Genomic DNA, 19,616 nt, shown 5'->3' on the forward strand with positions numbered 1-19,616 from the left:
TTTTAAAAATGCTCAAGGAGATGAAGGAAAGTACAGAGAAAGAACTAAAGAATATCAGGAAAACAATTAATGAACAACATAAGAGTCTAAGAAAGAATAGAAATTTTCAAAAGGAACCAAGCAGAGCTACTGGAGTTGAAGACCACAATAACTGAAATGAAGAATTCCCAGGAGGATTTCAAGAGCAGACTGGAGCTGGCAGAAGAAAGAATTAGGGAATTTGAAAACAAGGTTTTGAAATGAGTCAGACTGAGAAATAGAAAGAAACATTAAAAGTGAAACTAACAGTGTGCTTTGAAATTTATTGCATATATATATATATATATATACACACACACACATACACATACACACGCATCAACAGTATCACAGCAATACCAGGGGTAAATAATAGCGGGGAGAGGGACAAGTGTTAAGGGGAGGTTTAGATTTTCTATTTGGTGAAGGTGTGTTTATTTTTTGTTACTTTCTCTTTGGAGCAATGAAAATTGTCTAAAATCGAGAGTGCTGATGATTGTACAACTAAGTGAGGATACTATGAGACATGGACTGTTTATTTTGGACATCATCCATGATGCCCAATGGATGGAGGTAACCGAAGGTACATTGACTGAGAAGCAGAAGGGTGAACTGTGGTGTATACATGGGATAGAATATTGTGTGGCTACAGAAAGAAACCAAGTCGTGAGGCATGCAATGAGGTAAATTAACCTTGGGGACATTGTGTTGTACAAAATAAGCCAGAAACAAAAAAATCAAATACTGTATGGTCTCTTTTAGAAAATACTTATAAGAAAATTGGGGCCTAAATTGTAAGCACTTACAGCATCACATTTAGTCCAGAGTTGTGTTACTTCTAGATCCTGAGATTGTGTACTATATAAGTATAACCTAATATTTCCCTGGAGCTTTGGGTACCTGTGTGACACCTAAGACTCAGACCTAGAGATAAGAATGAACCTGATTTGGTTGGGACTAAGGTGAATCAGAATTTAGGGCAAAAGATAATACTGTCTGTATTTTAGAACTTCACTTATTGGATGAGACCAAAGGAAGAGAGGTTTATTTTGTCCCAAACCTAAGTTTTCTGTAGCACAGAATCTAACTCAACCTGTCTGGATAGATCATTTAATTAAACCAAACTCATGGAGTCCAGAATGGGAACAAGGGCTTGCAATTCTATATAGCTTAATGTAATACCTGGATACATTCCAGAATATGTTGGATAAATAATTTAAAAGTATTGGCAAAGTCTCTTGAGGGAGGGACAGGAGAAAAAGTATGGAACTATTGAACTTTCCTACCTGGAAAACTCCTGATATGCTCTCAAATATTAGGGACTCCTAAGTTAAGAGGCCAAGTCTTTGATCCTGGGGCTTGCTCTTATGAAACTTATTTTTGTAGCACAGAAGCTATGCCTACCTATAATTACACCTAAGAGTTACTTCCAGAAAGCCTCTTTTGTTTTTCTCAGATGTGGCCTCTCTCTCTAAGCCCAAGTCTGCAGGGAAAATCATTGCCCTCTCCCCTACATGGGACATGATGTCCAAGGATGAAAGCCTCCCTGGCAGCATGGGAGATGACTCTCAGGGATGAGTCTGGCCCTAGCACTGTGGGATTGACAATGCCATCCTGACCAAAAGGTGGAAAAGAAATGTTACAAAATAAGGTTATCAGTGGCTGAGAGAGTTAAAATAGTTGAGAGGCTGTCCTGGAGCCTACTCTTATGCAAACTTCAGCTAGATATTGCTAATTGCCACAGTTTGCCAACCCCCAAACAATACTATTCCTGTTAACCCTAAAGAAGACCTAGGGCTACATCTTTGATTCTACACAAGTTTCATGCACTGAGTTTTCTTTTCAGAATACTAAAACCTCCAGATGGGTTCCTATACCAGAGAAGTCCTGAAATCCAGAGGGGACAGCCTCTCCAGAACATCAACTAGTTCCATCCCCTGACCCCATAGTGTTGACATCCCTTTTTAACATGGAAAAAGTTAGAATGTGCATATTCCCAATATCTCTGAAGATTGGGAGAAAGATCAAAAGAGAAGGAGGAGTTACAACAGAGAATATAGGACTTAACCAATCAATATGACTGCTAAATCATTATATTGATATTTCTTTTGGTCTCCAGTATCTTGGAGCAGCTATAAGGAAAAACCTGAAATTGTGGAACTGTAATCCATACCAAACTTTGAAGTCTGTTCTCTAACTACGTGTTATAACATACTTTGAAATTTATTACTTTTTTGTATATATGTCATATTTCAAAATAAAAATGTTAAAAAGGGTAGGCTTTAATTGAACTGAGGAAAAAGAAAGATATAAGGTTTACAAAGTCTAAATTTAAAAATGGCAGGAGAAAGTCCTGTATACATTATGACTAAATGTAAATGTATGTTATAGTTTGTTAGCTACCAGAATGCAATATACCAGAAATGGAACAGCTTTTAAAAAGGGGAATTTAATAAGTGCAAGTTTACAGTTCTAAGACCGAGAAAATGTTCCAATTAAAACAAGTCTATAGAAATGTACAATTTAAGGCATCCAGGGAAAGATACCTTGGTTCAAAGAAGGCCGATGAAGTTCAGGGTTTCTCTCCCAAGTGAGAAGGCACATGGCAAACACAGTCAGGGTTTCTCTCTCATCTGGAAAGGCATGTGACAAACATTGTGTCATCTGCTAGCTTCCTCTACTGGCTTCCTGTTTCATGAAGCTCCCCGGGAGGCATTTTCTTTCTTCATCTCCAAAGGTCGCTGGCTGGTGAACTCTCTGCTTCTTGTGGCTATGTCATTCTCTGCTTTCTCAGAATCTCCAGCTTTCTCCAAAATGTTTCCTCTTTTATACGAATCCAGTAAACTAATCAAGACCCACCCGAATGGGCGGAGATATGTCTCCACCTAATCCAGTTTAACAACCACTCTTGATTGAGTCACATCTCCAGGGAGATGATCTAATTAAAGTTTCAAACACGCAGTACTGAATACAGATTAGAAGAAACAGCTGCCTTTTCAAAATGGGATCAGGATTAAAGCATGGCTTTTCTAGGGGACATACATCCTTTCAAAACAGCACATTCCACCCTCTGGACCCTAAAAAAGACATGTTTTTACCATATTCAGGTTTTTCTTTATGGTCTTCCAACGTCTTCTTTCCATCCTTCAAATCTTTTGCCATATCTTCCCTCAACTCATTGGTTTTATTTTTTTAATTGATTTACCATGCTTGTTTGAGCATTAATTAGTTATTTCAACTCATATCTTATTTGAAATGTTTGTTCCTCTGACTGGGCCATATATTCGTTTTTCTTAGCAGCACTCATCATATTTTATTGGTGTCCATACATCTAATTTTCTTGAACAGTTTACTCTGGAGGTTGTTTACACTTTTTTACTAGTGTTTTCTTGTTGGTTTTTCTCTATCTGTCCTTTGGCATTAAGTTTAATTTATTCTAGATCTCTGGCATAGCTCCTATTAACTGATAAAAAATTTTCAGCTCTTGTTCTTCTGGTTCTTGTCCTGCCTAAATGGAACTTTTAAAGTTTTTTTTGAGGAAGATCTCACCAGATATGATCAACTCCAGTAAGATTTTCCCAGATAAGACAGGCCCAGGTCTCAGGAGGAGGATGTAGTCAGTATCAAGTTTCCCTGAGCTTTAGGAAGACAGATTCCTGTGAAGCCTCTAAACTCTGTGTTTTTCCTATCCTTCCCAGCAGGTGGTGCTTGTTAGCCTGTGCTCTCCATCAGCATAAAGTGGTGTGGTGCCTTTAATTCTCAGCAGACCCTTTACATGCCTGGCACATGGTGGAGACACAAGCTGAGGTAGAAGTCATTGCTGAGGGCTTAGCTCCTGGGGTCTGAATTCTTGATTGAGGGCCACTACCTGAGCTTGGTCCCACCCCCCTTTTCTTGGGGAAGATAAGCCCTTTGGGGAATTATCTTCTCCACTTGACTCCTTACTTTGTATTTCAGACCTATCTTAACTCTGCCCTTGCCTGGGTCAGGGCTGACAATTGAAAATGCCTATGGCTTTCCCAAATGAACTAATTAGAATAATTTTTAAAAAGGAAAAAAATTAAGAAAAAGAAAAAAGAGAAATCCCTTTTCAGAGCTAGTTCCTGGTCCCCAAGTTTTGCCTGTCAAGAGCCAGAGTGTGTAGCCGGCTCAGTGTGACTTTTTCTTGGGACACAGTCTTTCCAGTATTCTGAGCTTGGCCAACTCCAAAAGTCTCAGGTGAGGGGGATTCATCAGCCCCACTTTTTCTCCACTGGGATAGACTTCAGTGTTCCTTTCCTGCTTGCACTGGGTTTATCTGTGCTTGGAGCTTGTATTCAGCACTCCACATTTGTTAATTAAAACTGTAGGTGGAGCTTGACTGAGCTGCCCACCCTTGCTCCCAGCAGGTATTACTTTTTTTGTTTTACCACAAGGAAGTGTGTCTGATTGAGCCTGCCATACCGGGGGGGGGGGGGGCACTATCCTGGGGAGTTTGGGGGTGTTTACTTACAGTTCTATGCCACAATTGTGGCCCTTCCACCCATTCCAGACAGGTGTAAAATATATATCTGGTCATGGACATCCTATCCCCCCAACAGTTGTTCCAAATAGTTCCTGGCTATTTACTAGCTTCTCTAGAGGTCTAATTAAATTCCACACCTCTCTATGCCACCATCTTGCCATTCCCAACTGAATTGGTTTTTTTTGTGGGGGGGGGGTGCATGGTCCAGGAATCGAACCTGGGTCTCCTGCATGGAAGGCGAGCATGCTACCACTCCACCCCCAATTGAATTTTAATGCAATTTTATTGAGATGTATTCACACACCAAATAATCCATCCAAAGTACACAATCAATGTCTCACAGCATTATCATATTCAATAGATATTTTTTACAAGGGGGCAAAGACCACTCAACTGAGAAAGATTATTCTCCTTAAGAAACAGTGTTGAGAAATCTGGATCTCTATTTGCAAAAAAAAAGGGAGGACCTCTTCCTCATACCATATATAAAATCAACTCATACTGGATCAAAGACCTTAATATAAGAATTAGAACTATCAAACTCCTGTAAGAAAATAGAGGGAAGCATCTTTAGTACCTTGTTTTAGGTAATAGTTTCTTAAGACTTTACACCCAAAGCACAAAGAAAAAATAAAATATAGATATACGGGACCTCATCAAAATTAAAAACTTTTGTTCCTCAAAGGACTTAACATGAAAGCAAAACAACAAGGCTCAAAATGGGAGAAAATATTTGGAAACTACTTATCTAATAAAGGATTAATATCTAGAATACATTAAAAAAAATCCTTCAACTAAATGTGCTTATTTGAAACTATTATTTACCCTAGAAAAGTCATTTTTTCTCAATCCTGATTGAATCTTGTGGGCCAGACCTATTGTTTAGGGTGGAACCTTTGATTACATTGTTTCCATGGAGACTGACCCACTCAATTGTGGGTGTGGCCTTTTGATTAGATGGAGATTTAACTCTGCCTATTCAAGATGGGTCTTGATTAGTTAAGTCCTTTAAAAGGGAAGTCATTTTGGAAAAGAACTAAAGAAAAATGCCAGAAGGATCTGCAAGAGCCACTTGAAACCAAACGCCAGGAGAGGAGACCAGTAGATGCTGCCATGTGCCTTCCCATGAGATGCTAAGCAAACCAGAACCAAGAGTTTTGCCCCAGAGAAGCTGAATGAGTGTCAAAACAGAGACTTGGAGATGCAGAAAGAAAATGCCCCCTGAGAAGCTGTTTGAAACTAGAAGCCAAAGAACCAGCAGACACAAGCCACCTACCTCCCCAGGTGACAGAAATGTTCCAGATGCCATCATCCTTTCTTGAGTCAAAGTATATTCCTCTGGATGCCTTATTTTGGACACTTTTGTCTTCAGAAGGGTAAACTTGTAACTTAATAAATCCCCCTGATAAAAGTCATTCCATTTCTGGTATATTACATTCTGGCAGCTATAGCAAACTAAAACACTTAACCACAAAAAGACAAAGAAACTAATTTTAAAAACAGGCAAAAGTCGTGAACAGACATCTCTCTAAAGAAGACATACAAATAGCTGGAAAGCACATGAAAAGATGCTCAACATCATTAGTCACCAGGGAAATATAAATCAGAACCATAATGAAATACCGTTTCATACCCATTAGAATGGCTGCTATCAAAAAATGGAAAGTGTTGGAGAGGATGCAGAGAAACAGGAGCACTCACTCATTGCTTGCGGCAATGTAAAATGGCACAGCCCCTGTGGAACACAGTCTGGAGGGTCCTCAGAAAGCTCAGTATAGAATTACCATATGACCTGGCAATCCCACTACTAGGTATATGCCCCAAAGAATTAAATGCAGGGACCTGAACAGATATTTGCACAATATTGTTCATAGTGGCAATATTCACAATTCCAAAAAAATGGAAGCAACTCAACTGCCCATCAATAGATGAGTGAATAAACAAAATGTGGTATACACATAAGATTGGAATATTATTCAGCTGTAAAAATGAATGAAGTCCTGATACATGCAACAACATGGATGAACCTTGAAGACACCATGTTGAGTGAAATAAACCAGGCACAAAAGTACAAATATTGTATGATCTCACTGTTTTCAAACAATTAGAATTAGCAAACTCACAGAGTAGAATTTAGAGTATAGGTTACCAGGAGATGGGGTGGGGATAGGGAATGGGAAGTTAAGGCTTAACATGTACAGGGTTCCTATTTGGAACGATAGAAAATTTTGGTAATGGATGCTGGTGAAAGTAGCACATCAGCATGAAGGCAATTAACAGCCCTGAAATATATATCTGACTATGATTAAAAGGTGAAATGTTAGGTTATATATATGGTAACAGAATAAAAATTTCTTAAAAGACCATGGAACTATACTACACAAACACTGAACCCTAAGTTAAACCCTGGGCTTTAATTAATAGTATAATTATTAAAATGTGCTATCATCAATTGTAACAAATGTTTCACACCAATGCAAGCTGTTAGTGATAGGGTATTATACAGGAATCCTGTATTTTATTCATGATTGTTCTGTAAAGCCACAACTTCTCTAATTAAAAAAAAGCAAGAGTGAGACTAATTGTTGGAAGAAGGTTGGGTTGGGTGCAACTAAACAAGTGGATGGGAAAAAGGAGGGTCTGGAGAGGCAGATATTAGAATTGGGTAGGCAACTGAGTAGTCTGTTGAGGATAACCACTCTTATTTCCTGCATTTAAACATTCCTTACGGTTCAAGAACCAGCCACAAGGGGAAGGATGCAGCAATCTTTGCTCTTTGCTCTTTTGTTCTATTTCCACGAAAAGTTGTGGTAGCAACATAGACTTAAGGTCTTTTACAGTTGTAAATGCTTTGGGGAATATGTTAAACAGCAGAAACCACATTTGCCTCTTCTTTTGGTCTTTCTTTTTCTCCATTTTTAATAATACAGTAATTTTAGAGACAGTTTCAGAACATTATTAACGTGTAAAAACTGCACCCATTGCAATATATACACACACATACACATCATAAAATATAAAAGATGCAGAAGAGTCCTAAAGGCTATGAGAAGTAGGGAAAGATAATGAACAGGGTTGTCTAGATGCTTTCCTCTTTTACCTCACACGTTTACTCACCTTTCTCTTCAGACAATAAACTCCAGGTAAAGCAGGTTCCATATCTTTCCTTTTCTTTTGATTGTTCATCCTGGAGAACCAAGACTGTAATCCAAAACAGAAATTATGACTTTAAGGCTTAGCAGAATCTCAGAACAAAACAGTAACTCAGGAAAGACTCTTCACTTAAGGAATTATAGAGTTCAGGAAGAGAAGGACCAATAACCAAGGAGTCTGTTAGGGTGAAATTAGGGAGATCACATGAAGAAAGTTCAAAGGTTGAAGAGAAAAAAAGTTAGAAGAGGATAGAATATTTATAAACTTTTGAGGGGTACAAATACAGGGAATGCACTTGGGCTCTGAACTGGCTTATGAAGGGAAGCAAAGGATTTAGGTAGTATACCTCTAATGTGTGGGCTCAAGGTAAGCAAAAATGACTATTTCCTTCTACAATACGTTTTTGTTATCATTGTTAAAGGGAAAAGTCTAAGAACATAAACTGGAATACCATGATACAAGGGAAATTGTCTAGAGAGTCAGGAGACATATGTCCTAGTTCCATTTCTATAACTATATACCTATGGACATTTTGAGCAAGATTCTACACCTTTCTGTGTCTATTTTTTTAAATTTTTTATTGTATAGTACAATATATGTATATACGAAGCACAGGAATAGTACTGATCAAAGTACTATTCAACAAGTAGTTACAGGACAGATCCGAGAGTTTGTCATGGGCTACCGTACGATCCTCTCAGATTTTTCCTTCTATTTGCTCCAGAATAGAGGAGGCTAGAAGGCTTAAATATTTTTTTTATCATCACAATCAACTATTTTTCCTTCATTTATTATGAAAAATAACAAATATACAAAAAAGCTATGAATTTCAAAGCACAGCACACAATTAGTTATAGAACATATTTCAGAGTTTGACATGGGTTATAATTTCACAATTTTAGGTTTTTACTTCTAGCTGCTCTAAAATACTGGAGACCAAAAGAGATGTCAATTTAATGATTTAGCATTGATATTCATTTGTTAAATCCTATCTTCTCTGTATAACTCCACCATCCCCTTTGATCTTTCCATCCCTCTCTTTAGGGGTGTTTAGGCTATGCCGATTCTAAATTTTTCATATTGGTAGGGTCTGTCACTAATATGGGGTAGGGAGATAGAAATATCTGATGTTCTGGAGAGGCTGGGCTAGGTTTCAGGACTTATCTGGACCAGGGACCCATTTGGAGGTTGTAGGGTTCTGGAAAGTTACTCTACTGCATGGAACCCTTGTGGAATCTTATATATTGCCCTAGGTGTTCTTTAGGATTGGCTGGAATGGTCCTGGTTGGGGGCTACCAGGTTATGATAGGTAGCAAGGTCTAACTGAAGCTTACATAAGAACAACCCCCAGAGTAACCTCTCGACTCTATTTGAACTCTCTCTGCCACTGATACTTTATTAATTACACTTCTTTTCCTCCTTTTGGTCAGGACAGAATTCTTGATCCCATGGTGTCAGGTCCGGATTCATGCCTGGGCATCATCTCCCACGTCACCAGTGAGACTTTCATCCCTGAATGTCATGTTCCATGTAGGGGGGAGGGCAATGATTTCATTTACAGAGTTGGGCTTAGAGAGACTGAGGCAACATCTGAGCAACAAAAAACTCTTAGGCAGGTGTAGTTCATCTTCTCCATTACCTATAAAAGCTTCACAAGAGTAAGCCTCCTGATGGAGGGCACGGCCTATTGATTTGGGTGTCTCTAAAGTTTGACACAGTAACAGGGGATTCCCTGATGGTAAGGTTTAATAGTTCCATATTTTTCTCCCATCCCTCAGGGAACTTTGCCAATACTTTTTGATTATCTGCTTAATATACTTTAGGATGTATCCAGGCATTACAATAATCTATACAGGATTAAAGGACCTCTTTCTTATTCTGTGCTCCCTGTGTTTCAATTGTTCAAATGAGCTTTATAGATAGGTTGAATTAGATTATGCACTACAGAAAATTTCAATTCCAGACCAAATAAACCTTCCTTACATTGTTCTCAAAGAGTATGTGTGGTTCTAAAATAGAGACACTGTTTTCCTTACCTCTATATTCTGAATTACTTTAACCACAATGTGTTCAGCTTCGTTCTTATCTCTAAATATCAGGTTATATATATATATATATATATATATATATATATATATATATATACACACACACACACACATATATAAAACATCCTCTCAAAATCCACAAAAAATAATCACCACTCCGGACTTAATGTGTCTACTCTAAAAGCTTAAAATCTAGGCCTCTGTTTTCTTATAAGTATTTTCTAAAGGTGACCATACCATTGTTGTTTTTTTGTTTCTGGCTTATTTTGTCTCACCAAATGTCCCACATGTTCATTCACATCATTGCATGTCTCATGACTTTGTTTCTTTTGTAACAGCACAATTTTTGTTCATAAGTATACACCATCATTTGCCAATCTACTTCTCAGACAGTGCATCCTTCAGCCACCTGCATTCATCGGGCATCATGTAGAGGGCCCAAAGTCCACAGTCCATGAACATTCTCAACTTTAGATAACTTCATTGTTCCCAAGAGAAAGAAAACCAATAAGCACACCTTCGCCAAATAGGAAAACTAAACCTCCTATTAACTCTTGCCCCATACCCCATTATTTACCTCTGCTGTTGCTGTGGTAGTGCTGATGGTTTCCTTTTGAACATAGCTCATAGCATGCAACAGCAGTTTTCCCCTGTACCCTGGACTTAAACATTCTTCATACAAGAATCACATCTTTGAAGTAATTCTTGTGAGAACTAACTCATATTTCTAGTGTTAATCAGTGGAACACATAGGTCTATACAACCCCTTTCAATCTTGTTCCTCTTCAATACAGTAATATTAATTACAGACCCACTAGAGAACCACCTTCACTCCTCTCTATGCCCTTACATTGGAGTTCAACCTCATTAGCTAACGGTTCACCCATCTCTAACTTCTCTGTATCTCTAAGGCCCCTATATTCTGTATTATATGCCTCTGATTATACCCTTTTGCTGGTCATAAAAGTGGAACCATACAGTATCTATCCTTTTGTGTCTGGCTAATTTCACTCAGCATTATGTCTTCAAGGCTCATCCATCCTGTTATGTGTTTCAGGACGTCATTTTGTCTTACTGCTGCATAATATTCCATCATATGTATATACCACATTTTGTCGATCCACTCTACTGTTGATGGGCATTTGGTTTGTTTCCATCTTTTGGCGAATGTGAATAATGCTGCTATGAACACTGGAGTGCAAATGTCTGTTTGTGTCGTTGCTTTCACCTCTTCTGGGTATATACCAAGTAGTACTATTGCTGGATCATAGGGCAACTCAATATTTAGTTTCCTAAGGAACCACCAAGCAGTCTTCCACAGTGGCTGCACCATTATACATTCCCACCAGCAGTGCATAAGTCTCCCAGTTTCTCTACATCCTCTCCAACATTAATAGTTTCCTGTTTGTTTAATAGCAGCCATTCTTATAGGTGTGAGGTGGTATCTCATTGTAGTCTTGATCTGCATTTCCTTTATAGCCAATGGAAATGGCTATCTCTTCATGTGTTTTTGAGCCATCAGTATTTGCTCTTCAGAAAAATGCCTATTCCAATCTTTTGCCCATTTTATAACTGGTTGTTTGATCTTTTGTTGTTGAGTTGTATGATTTCTTTGTATATACAGGAAATCAAACCTTTGTCCAATATGTGATTTCCAAATATTTTCTTCCATTGACTTGCCTGCCTTTTTACCTTTTTGACAAATCTTTTGAAGTGCAGAAGCATTTGATTTTGAGGCGTTCCCATGTATCTATTTTTTTCTTTTGTTGCTTGTGCTTTGGGTGTAAAGTTTAGGAAGCTACCTCCTATTACTAGGTCTTGAAGATGTTTCCTTACATTTTATTCTAGAAGCTTTATCTAGTTCTTACGTTTAGGTGTTTGATCCACTTTGAGTTAATGCTTGTGTAGGGTGTAAGATAAGGGGCCTTTTTCATTCTTTTGGCTATTGATGTTCTTCCATGCCCAATTATCGAAAAGACTATTTTGGCCCAGTTCAGAGGATTTGGGAGCTTCATCAAAAAGTAGTTGACAATAGATTTGGTGGTCTATTTCTGCACTCTCGATTCGATTCCATTGGTCAATGCTTTTATCTTTCTGCCAGTACCATGCTGTTTTGACCACTGGGGCTTTATATTAGGTTTTAAAGTCAGGGAATGTTAATCCTCCCACTCTGTTCTTCTTTTTTAGGATGCCTTTAGCTATTTGGGGTCTCTTTCCCATCCAGATGAATTTGGTGATTAGCTTTTCCAAATCTTCAAAGTAGATTGTTGGAATTTTGACTGGTACTCTGTTGAATGCGTATATCAATTTGGGAGAACTGACATCTTAACTATATTAAGCTTTCCTATCCATGAGCAGGGAATGTCTTTCCACCTATTTACATCCCTTTTGATTTCTTTTAGCAATGATATGTAGTTTTCTGTGTACAAGTCCTTTACATCCTTAGTTAAGTTCATTCCTAAGTACCTGATTCTTTTAGTTGCTATTTTGAATGGAATTTTTCCTTAACTGAGTACTCAGCTAGCTCATTGCTTCTGTATAGAAATGTTAACTGATTTTTGCACATTAATTTTATGTCCTGCCACCTTGCTGTATTTGTTTATTATCTCAAGTAACTTTCCTATAGATTTCTCAGGATTTTCCAAATATAGTATCATATCATCTGCAAATAATGAAAAGTTTTACTTTGTCCTTTCCAATTTGGATGCCTTTTATTTTTTTTGTTCTTCCTGACTGCTCAAGCTAGAAATTCTAGCACAATGTTGAATAACAGTGGTGACAGTGGGCATTCCTGTCTTGTACCTGAGCTTAGGGGGAAAGGTTCAGTCTCTCTCCATTGAGTACGATGCTGGATATCAGTTTTTCATATATTCCTTTTATCACATTGAGGTAGCTATGTTTGATTCCTATCTTTTGGAGCTATTTTATCAGAAAAGGATGCTGAATTTTGTCGAATGCATTTTTAGCGTTCAATCGAGATGATCATGTGATTTTTCCCTTTCGATTTGTTAATGTGCTGTATTACATTAATTGATTTTCTTGCGTTGAACCATCCTTCCATTCCTGGTATAAACCCCACTTGGTCATGATGTATAATTATTTTAATGTGCTGTTGGATTCAATTTGCTAATATAGCCTTTTTAATTTTATTTGTTCATTTATTTTTTGCATGAGCAGGTACCAGGAATTGAACTGGGTTTCTGGCATGACAGGCAAGAAATCTGCCTGTTGAGCCACTGTGGCCTGCCCTTGACAATATTTTATAGAGAATTTTGTATCTATGTTCATTAGGGAGATTGGTCTGTAGTTTTCCTTTCTTATAGCATCTTTAACCAGTTTTGGTATTAAAATGATATTAGCTTCATAAAATGAGGTGGGTCAAGTTCCTTTTTCCTCAATTTTTTTGGAAAAGTTTGAGCGTGATTGGTGTTAGTTCTTTATGGAGTGTTTGATAAAATTCCCCTGTGAAGCCATCTGGCCCTTAGGTTTTCTTGGTAGGAAGATTTTTGATGACTGATTGAATCTCTTTACTTGTGATTGGTTTGTTGGAATCTTCTATTTCTTCCTGAGTCAGTGTAGCTTATTTGTGTGTCTCCAGAAATTTGTCCATTTCATCTAAGTTTTCTAGTTTGTTAGTGTATAATTGTTCATGGTATCCTCTTAAGATTTCTTTTATTTCTTCAGGGCCTGTGGTATTGCACCCCTTCTCATTTCTGATTTTGTTTATTTCCATCCTCTCTCTTTTCTTCTTTGTCTTGCTAGTGGCCCATCAATTTTATTGAATTTCTCAAAGAACCAACTTTAGCTTTTATTGGTTCTTTCTATTGTTCTTTTGTTCTCCCATCCATTTATCTCTGCTTTAATCTTTGTTATTTCTCTTCTCCTATTTGCTTTGGGGTTAGTTTGCAGTTCTTTCTCAAGTTCCTCCAGGTGTGCTGTTAAGTCCTTGATTTTTGTTCTTTCTTCTTTTTTAATATAGGCATTTAGGGCAATAAATTTCCCTCTCAGCACAGCCTTTGCCGCATCCCATAGTTCTGATAAGTTGTATTCTCATTTTCATTCATCTCCAACTAGCAATTTCTTGATTTCTCTAGCAATTTCTTCTTTGACCCACTGGTTGCTTAAGAGTGTGTTATTTAATCGCCATATATTTGTGAATGTTCTCATTTCGTGGTTATTGAGATCCAGCTTCATCCCACTGTGATCAGAGAAAGTGCATTTAATAATTTCAATATTTTTAAATTTATAAAGACCTGTTTTGTGCCCTAGCATATGCTCTATCTTGGAGAATGTTCCATGAGCACTAGAGAAGAATGTATATACTTGTGCTTCGGGGTGCAATGACCTGTATATATCTGTTGGATCTAATTCATTTATCAAGTTATTTAACTTCTCTATTTCCTTGATCTTCTGTCTGGTTGTTCTATCTATAGAGGAGAGTGGTGTATTGAAGTCTCCTACTATTATTGTTGAAGCATCTATTGCTCCTTCAGTTTTGCCAATGTCTATCTCATGTACTTTAGGGCTCCTTGATTGGGAGCATAAACATTTATCTTCTTGGTGAACTGACCCTTTAATTAGTATATGGTTTCTTTCTTTGTCTCTTATGATGTCTTTACATTTAAAGTCTATTTTGTCTGATATTAGTATAGCTACTCCTGCTTTCTTTTAGTTACAACTTGCGTGGAAAATCTTTTTCCATCCTTTCACTTTCAATCTATTTGATTCCTTGTGTCTAAGATGAGTCTCTTGTGTGCAGCATATAGCTGGAGCTAGATTATGTTTCTTAATCCATCCTGCCAATCTGTATCCTTTAATTGGTAAGTTTAGTCCATTAACATTCAAAGTTATTACTGAAAAGGCATTTCTTGATTCCACCATCTTATCTTTTTTATTTTATTTGTCAGATCTATATATTCTTTTCCTTCTGTCTCTTTGTATTCTTTAAATTACCCTTAGTGGTACTCTTCAATTCTGTGCCGTCCTCCAGACCTCCCTCTCTTGTCTTATTTTTTCAGCCAGAAGAACTCCTTTTAGTATTTCTTGTAAGGCTGGTCTCTTGTTGACAAATTCTTTCAGTACTTCTTTGTCTGTGAAAATTTTAATCTCTCCTTCAACTTTTTTTTATTTGCAGGAATCGAACCAGGGTCTCTGGCATGGCAGGCAAGAACACTGCCTGCTGAGCCATCATGCCCCCCCCCCCTCAATTTTGAAGGGCATTTTGGCTGGGAACAGAATTCTTGTCTGGAAGTTTTTCTCTTTTAGGATCTTGAATATATCATATGCCTCCAGGGTGCTAGTTGAGTAGTCTGAACTCAATCTTACTTGGTTTCCCTTGTATGGGGTAGATTGTTTTTCTCTTGCTGCTTTCAGGATTTTCTGCTTCTCTTCAACATTTGAGACTGATTAGCATGTGCCTTGGGGATGGTCTATTTGGATTTATCCCATTTGGAGTTTGTTGGACTTCTTTGACTTGTATATTTATGTCCTTTATGAGGGTTGGGAAGTTTTTCCCCATTATATATCCTCAACTACTCTTTCTAGCTCTTTACTCCTCTCTTTTCCTTCTGGGACACCAATGATCCTTATATTTGTGCACTTTGTTTTGTCTATCATTTCCCTGAGATCCAATTCAATTTTTTCCATCCTTTTTTTGCCATTTGCTGTTTTGAGTCTTAGAAGTCAATTATCCTGTCCTCTATATCACTTATTCTTTCTTCTATCTCTTCAAATCTGGTGTTGTGTGCCTCTAGTAGGTTTTTTATTTGGTCAACAGAATCTTTCATCTCTGTGATATCTGTTATTTTTCTATTTATTCTTTCAAATTCCTCTTTATGCTCTTCTACTGTCTTCTTGATCACCTTTATGTCATTTTCTATCTCACTTATTTTATTAAATAAATAGTGTTGCATGGATATCTTTCATTAGTTGCTCCAGTGTGTGTGTCTCCTATGGTGTTTTTTTTTTTTTTTTTTTTTTTTACATGGGCAGGCACTGGGTATCGAACCCGGGTCCTTGGGTATGGCAGGCAAGCACTCTTACCTGCTGAGTCACCGTGGCCTGCCCTCCTCTGGTGTTTTAATTTGGTCATTAGGCAAGGCTATATCAGTCTGCATTGTGATATGCTTAGTGATCTTCTGCTGTCGTCACGATATGTAAATATCTTGATTGATTTACTTTGGGAGTTGATTACTTTCAGTACTCTAAGGCTTTGTTTGTTTGTGTTATTTGTATAACGGGATGGTTGTATGGCAGGGAGCAGGGCACGCGGTGGGGCACTCAGCAGCATGATTTGTTTCAGGGCAAGTATAGGTGCAGGTTGGGGATATTATGCTGATGTTTGTGAACATGGTCACCCAGCAGCCAGGGAGGACATAGCTGTGTGGGTACACCAGTCTGGGGGGCATAACTCTGGTGTGCACTGATCTAAGGCACAGGGTCCTTTGTGCACATGCGTAGAGCTGTGGCAGCAGGCCAGTTTTATGCCCTCATGGATTAGGGGCAGATGTGACCTGGCTGTGCAGGTCAGCACTTTCTCAGAGCTGGGAAGTGAGGCTGAGGGCTGTGCATATGCGTGGTTCTAGGGCTGCTGGAAAGTGCGGTTCCCAGAGCTGAATGACGTGATTGGGGGCCCTTGTGCATATATGGGCCTTGGAGTGCCATAAATGGATGCACTGAGCCCAAGGAGGACAGGTGAGGCTGTGTGAAACTATTAGCAGGGGGTGGGAGTAGCCTAGGTATGGAGGTTAGTGCCTGCAGTCTTCATGAGCTAGCAACAGCTTGCAGGGAACGGGGGTGGGGGGTAATGCTTGGGAGGGGTGCAGGAGAGGTGGGTTTGGCTGCACTCAGGGTGGGGGCATGGGGCAGGTACATACACTGGGGGCTGGTCAGGTGGGGGCACCTGGAGCATGGGGAATGGGAGCAGTTGATGGGGTTCAGGTGTGTGGTGTGTGGTGCGTCGCTGGTCAAGGGGCTGTGCTGGTGAGGGTAGCACACCCAAGGAAAGCAGCCTGGCTTACTTCCTAGTGCTGAGCTCCTGTCCGTGCACTTGCACAGGCTCCGTGGCTCCATGCCTGCATGCCAGGCTCCAGCTTTCTGCCTCTCATTTCCTCAGCCTCTGCAACCAGGGCTGCCACATGTGGTGCAAAAGGTTCTCCCAAATTGCCGCCTTAGTCACCCTTCTTTCCCTTCTCTAACTTTTCCATGGAGCAAGGCTAATCTCAAGCTACTCTATTTGGCCATCTTCCCGGAAGTCCTCTGTGTCTATTATTTTTAATTGGCTGAGGTAATGTTAGACCAGGTTCTTTCTAGGTTAAAAGTTGTAAGGTCAGTGATCCTCAGTCCTAGCTGCACATTGGAATCATTCTCACCTTCTGGAACTCTTTCTTGTTTTCTTTCTTGCAATACTACTCATCACCTTCTGTATTAGTTTGCTAAATGCTGCTGGAATGCAATATACCAGAAATGAAATGGCTTTAAAAAGGGAATCTAATAAATTACAAGTTTACAGTTCCAAGGCTGTGAAAATGTCCAAACTAAGGCACAACAAGAAGTTACCTTCATTCAAGAAAGACTGATGCCATCTGGAACACCTGTCAGCTGGGTAGGCACGCAGCTAGCATCTGCTAGTCCTTTGCTACTGGGCTCTGTTGCTTTCAGACTGTTTCCTGTGGGGGTTCCTCACTTGGTGTCTGTGGGCCTTCACTTACCTGCTCCAAGACACAACTCTGGGTTCTGGTTTGCTTAGCTTCTCATGAAGGCACATGGCAATGTCTGCTAGACTCTGCAAATCAAAACATCTGGGACTTGTGTTTGCTCTGAATCAACTTTTCTCTAAGCATCTGCATCTGTTCTCGGCTTTCTCCAAAATGTTTCCTTTTCAAAGCCTCCAGTAAACTAATCAAGGTCCACTCTGAATGGGCAGAGTCACATCTCCATCTAACCAAAAGGCCACACCCACAGCTTTGCAGAGATAATCTCTCCAAAGGTCATACCCACAACTGGGAGCACTATGTCTCTGTGGAGATAATCTGATCAGATGAGTTTCCACCCTACAATATTGAATCAGGATTAAAGCACAGGGCTTTTCTTGGGTACACAACAATTTCAAACCAGCACACCTATCATCTTGATGATTTGCTTCACACAGGCATACTTCATTTTATTGCATATTGCTTTAGTGCGCTTGCAGATATTATCTTTTTTTATAAATTGCAGGCCTGGCAACCTTGTGTCAAGAAAGTCTATCAGTACCATTTTTTTTCCAGCAGTATATAGTCACTTAGTGTCTCTGTGTAACAGTTTAATAATTCTCACAATATTTCAAATTTTTTCATTATTATATCTGTTCTCGTGATCTGTGATCAGTGATCTTTGACATTACTACTGTAACTGTTTTGAGATGCCAAAACCATGCCCCTATAAGACGGTGAACTTAACAAATAAACGTTATGTGTGTTCTCATTGCTCCACTGATTGGCAATTCACCCAGCTCTCACTTTCCTCATGCTTCCCTATTCTGTGAGATACAATGATCTTGAAACTAAGCCAATTAATAAACATACAATGGCCTCTAAATGTTCAAGTGAAAGGAAGAGTCACAGTCCCTCACTTTAAATTAAAAGCTAGAAATAATTAAGCTTAATGTGGAGGGCATACTGAATGCCAAAATATAGGCTGAAAGCTAGGCCTCTTGTGCCAAACAGCCACGCTGTGAATGCAAGGGAAAAGCTCTTGCAGGAAATTATAAGTGCTTCTACATTGAGCACACGAATGATAAAAGAGCAAAACAGCCTTATTGTGATATGGAGAAAGTTTTAGAGGTCTGGATAGAAAAATTAAACCAGCCACAACATTTTCTTAAACTGAAGCCTAATCCAGAACAAGACCCTAACTCTCTTTAATTTTATGAAGACTGAGACAGATGAGGAGGCTGCAGAAGAACAGTCTGAAGCTAGTAGAGGTTGGTTCATGAAGCTTATGCAAAGAAATCATCTCCATAGCATAAAAGTGCAAGGTGAAACAGCAAGTGCTGACGTAGAAGCTGCAGCAAGTTATTCAGAACATCTAGCTAAGATAATTGATGAAGGTGGTTACACTACAGTATTTCCAATATAGATGAAACACCCGTTTATTGAGAAAGCAGTGGCAGGCTTTGAGAGGATTGACTCCAATTTTTTTTATTTTAAAATTAGAGCATCTATTGTTTTTTTATTTAATGCAATTTTACTGGACTCCAACTTTGAAAGAAGTTCTATTGTGGGTAAAATGCTATCACACAGCATTATATGCTACTGAGAAATCTTCCATGACAGGAAGAGTCAATTGACTCAAACTTCATTGTGGCTTATCTTAAGAAATTGCCACAGCCACCCCACCCTTCAGCATCTACCACCTTGATCAGTTAGCAGCCATCAACATTGAGATAAGACCCTCCACGAGCAAAAAGATTATGACTTACTGAAAGCTCAGATGATGGTTAGTATTTTTAGCAATAAAGTACTTTTAAATTAAGATATGCATGTTGTTTTTCTGATATAATGCTACTGTACACTTAATAGACTATATATAGTATAGTGTAAACATAACTTTTATATGCACTGGGAAATAAAAAAAATCATATGACTTGCTTTATGTGATACTCGTTTTATTGCAGGGGTCTGGAAGAGAACCTGCCTTATCTCTGAGGTATGCCTATAAGTTTATTGATCATTGTCCGCCTTTACCACCATGTGGGGAATTGAACTTTCAGCCCCGTTCTTAGCCTCTGCCACATACTTAGCAGTTTCACAATAAAAGTGGAACTTATTTTACCACACGTTGCCTTTGAGCTCAGAAATGAAACTTGCTTTAGCTAATGGAGTGTACACAGATGTGACTCAAGCAGGGGTCTG

General features: G+C 38.8%; 1 protein-coding gene across 2 annotated transcripts in view; it reads right to left on the reverse strand.

The window, feature by feature from the left end:
* Nucleotides 1-19,616, reverse strand: part of LOC143671124 (uncharacterized) — a 57,580-nt gene that overhangs the window by 9,200 nt on the left and 28,764 nt on the right. The window contains exons 3-4 of one of the 2 annotated variants that reach the window (XM_077146092.1): nucleotides 7,640-7,723; nucleotides 5,799-5,910 (exon numbers count right to left, since the gene is read on the reverse strand). In XM_077146092.1, the coding sequence (XP_077002207.1) occupies nucleotides 5,799-5,910; nucleotides 7,640-7,723 (196 nt within the window). The remainder of the gene's footprint in view (nucleotides 1-5,798; nucleotides 5,911-7,639; nucleotides 7,724-19,616) is intronic. The other variant, XM_077146093.1, reaches the window with a different exon arrangement.

This window comes from Tamandua tetradactyla, chromosome X (assembly GCF_023851605.1).
Source record: "Tamandua tetradactyla isolate mTamTet1 chromosome X, mTamTet1.pri, whole genome shotgun sequence".
NCBI classification, from domain to species: Eukaryota; Metazoa; Chordata; class Mammalia; order Pilosa; family Myrmecophagidae; genus Tamandua; species Tamandua tetradactyla.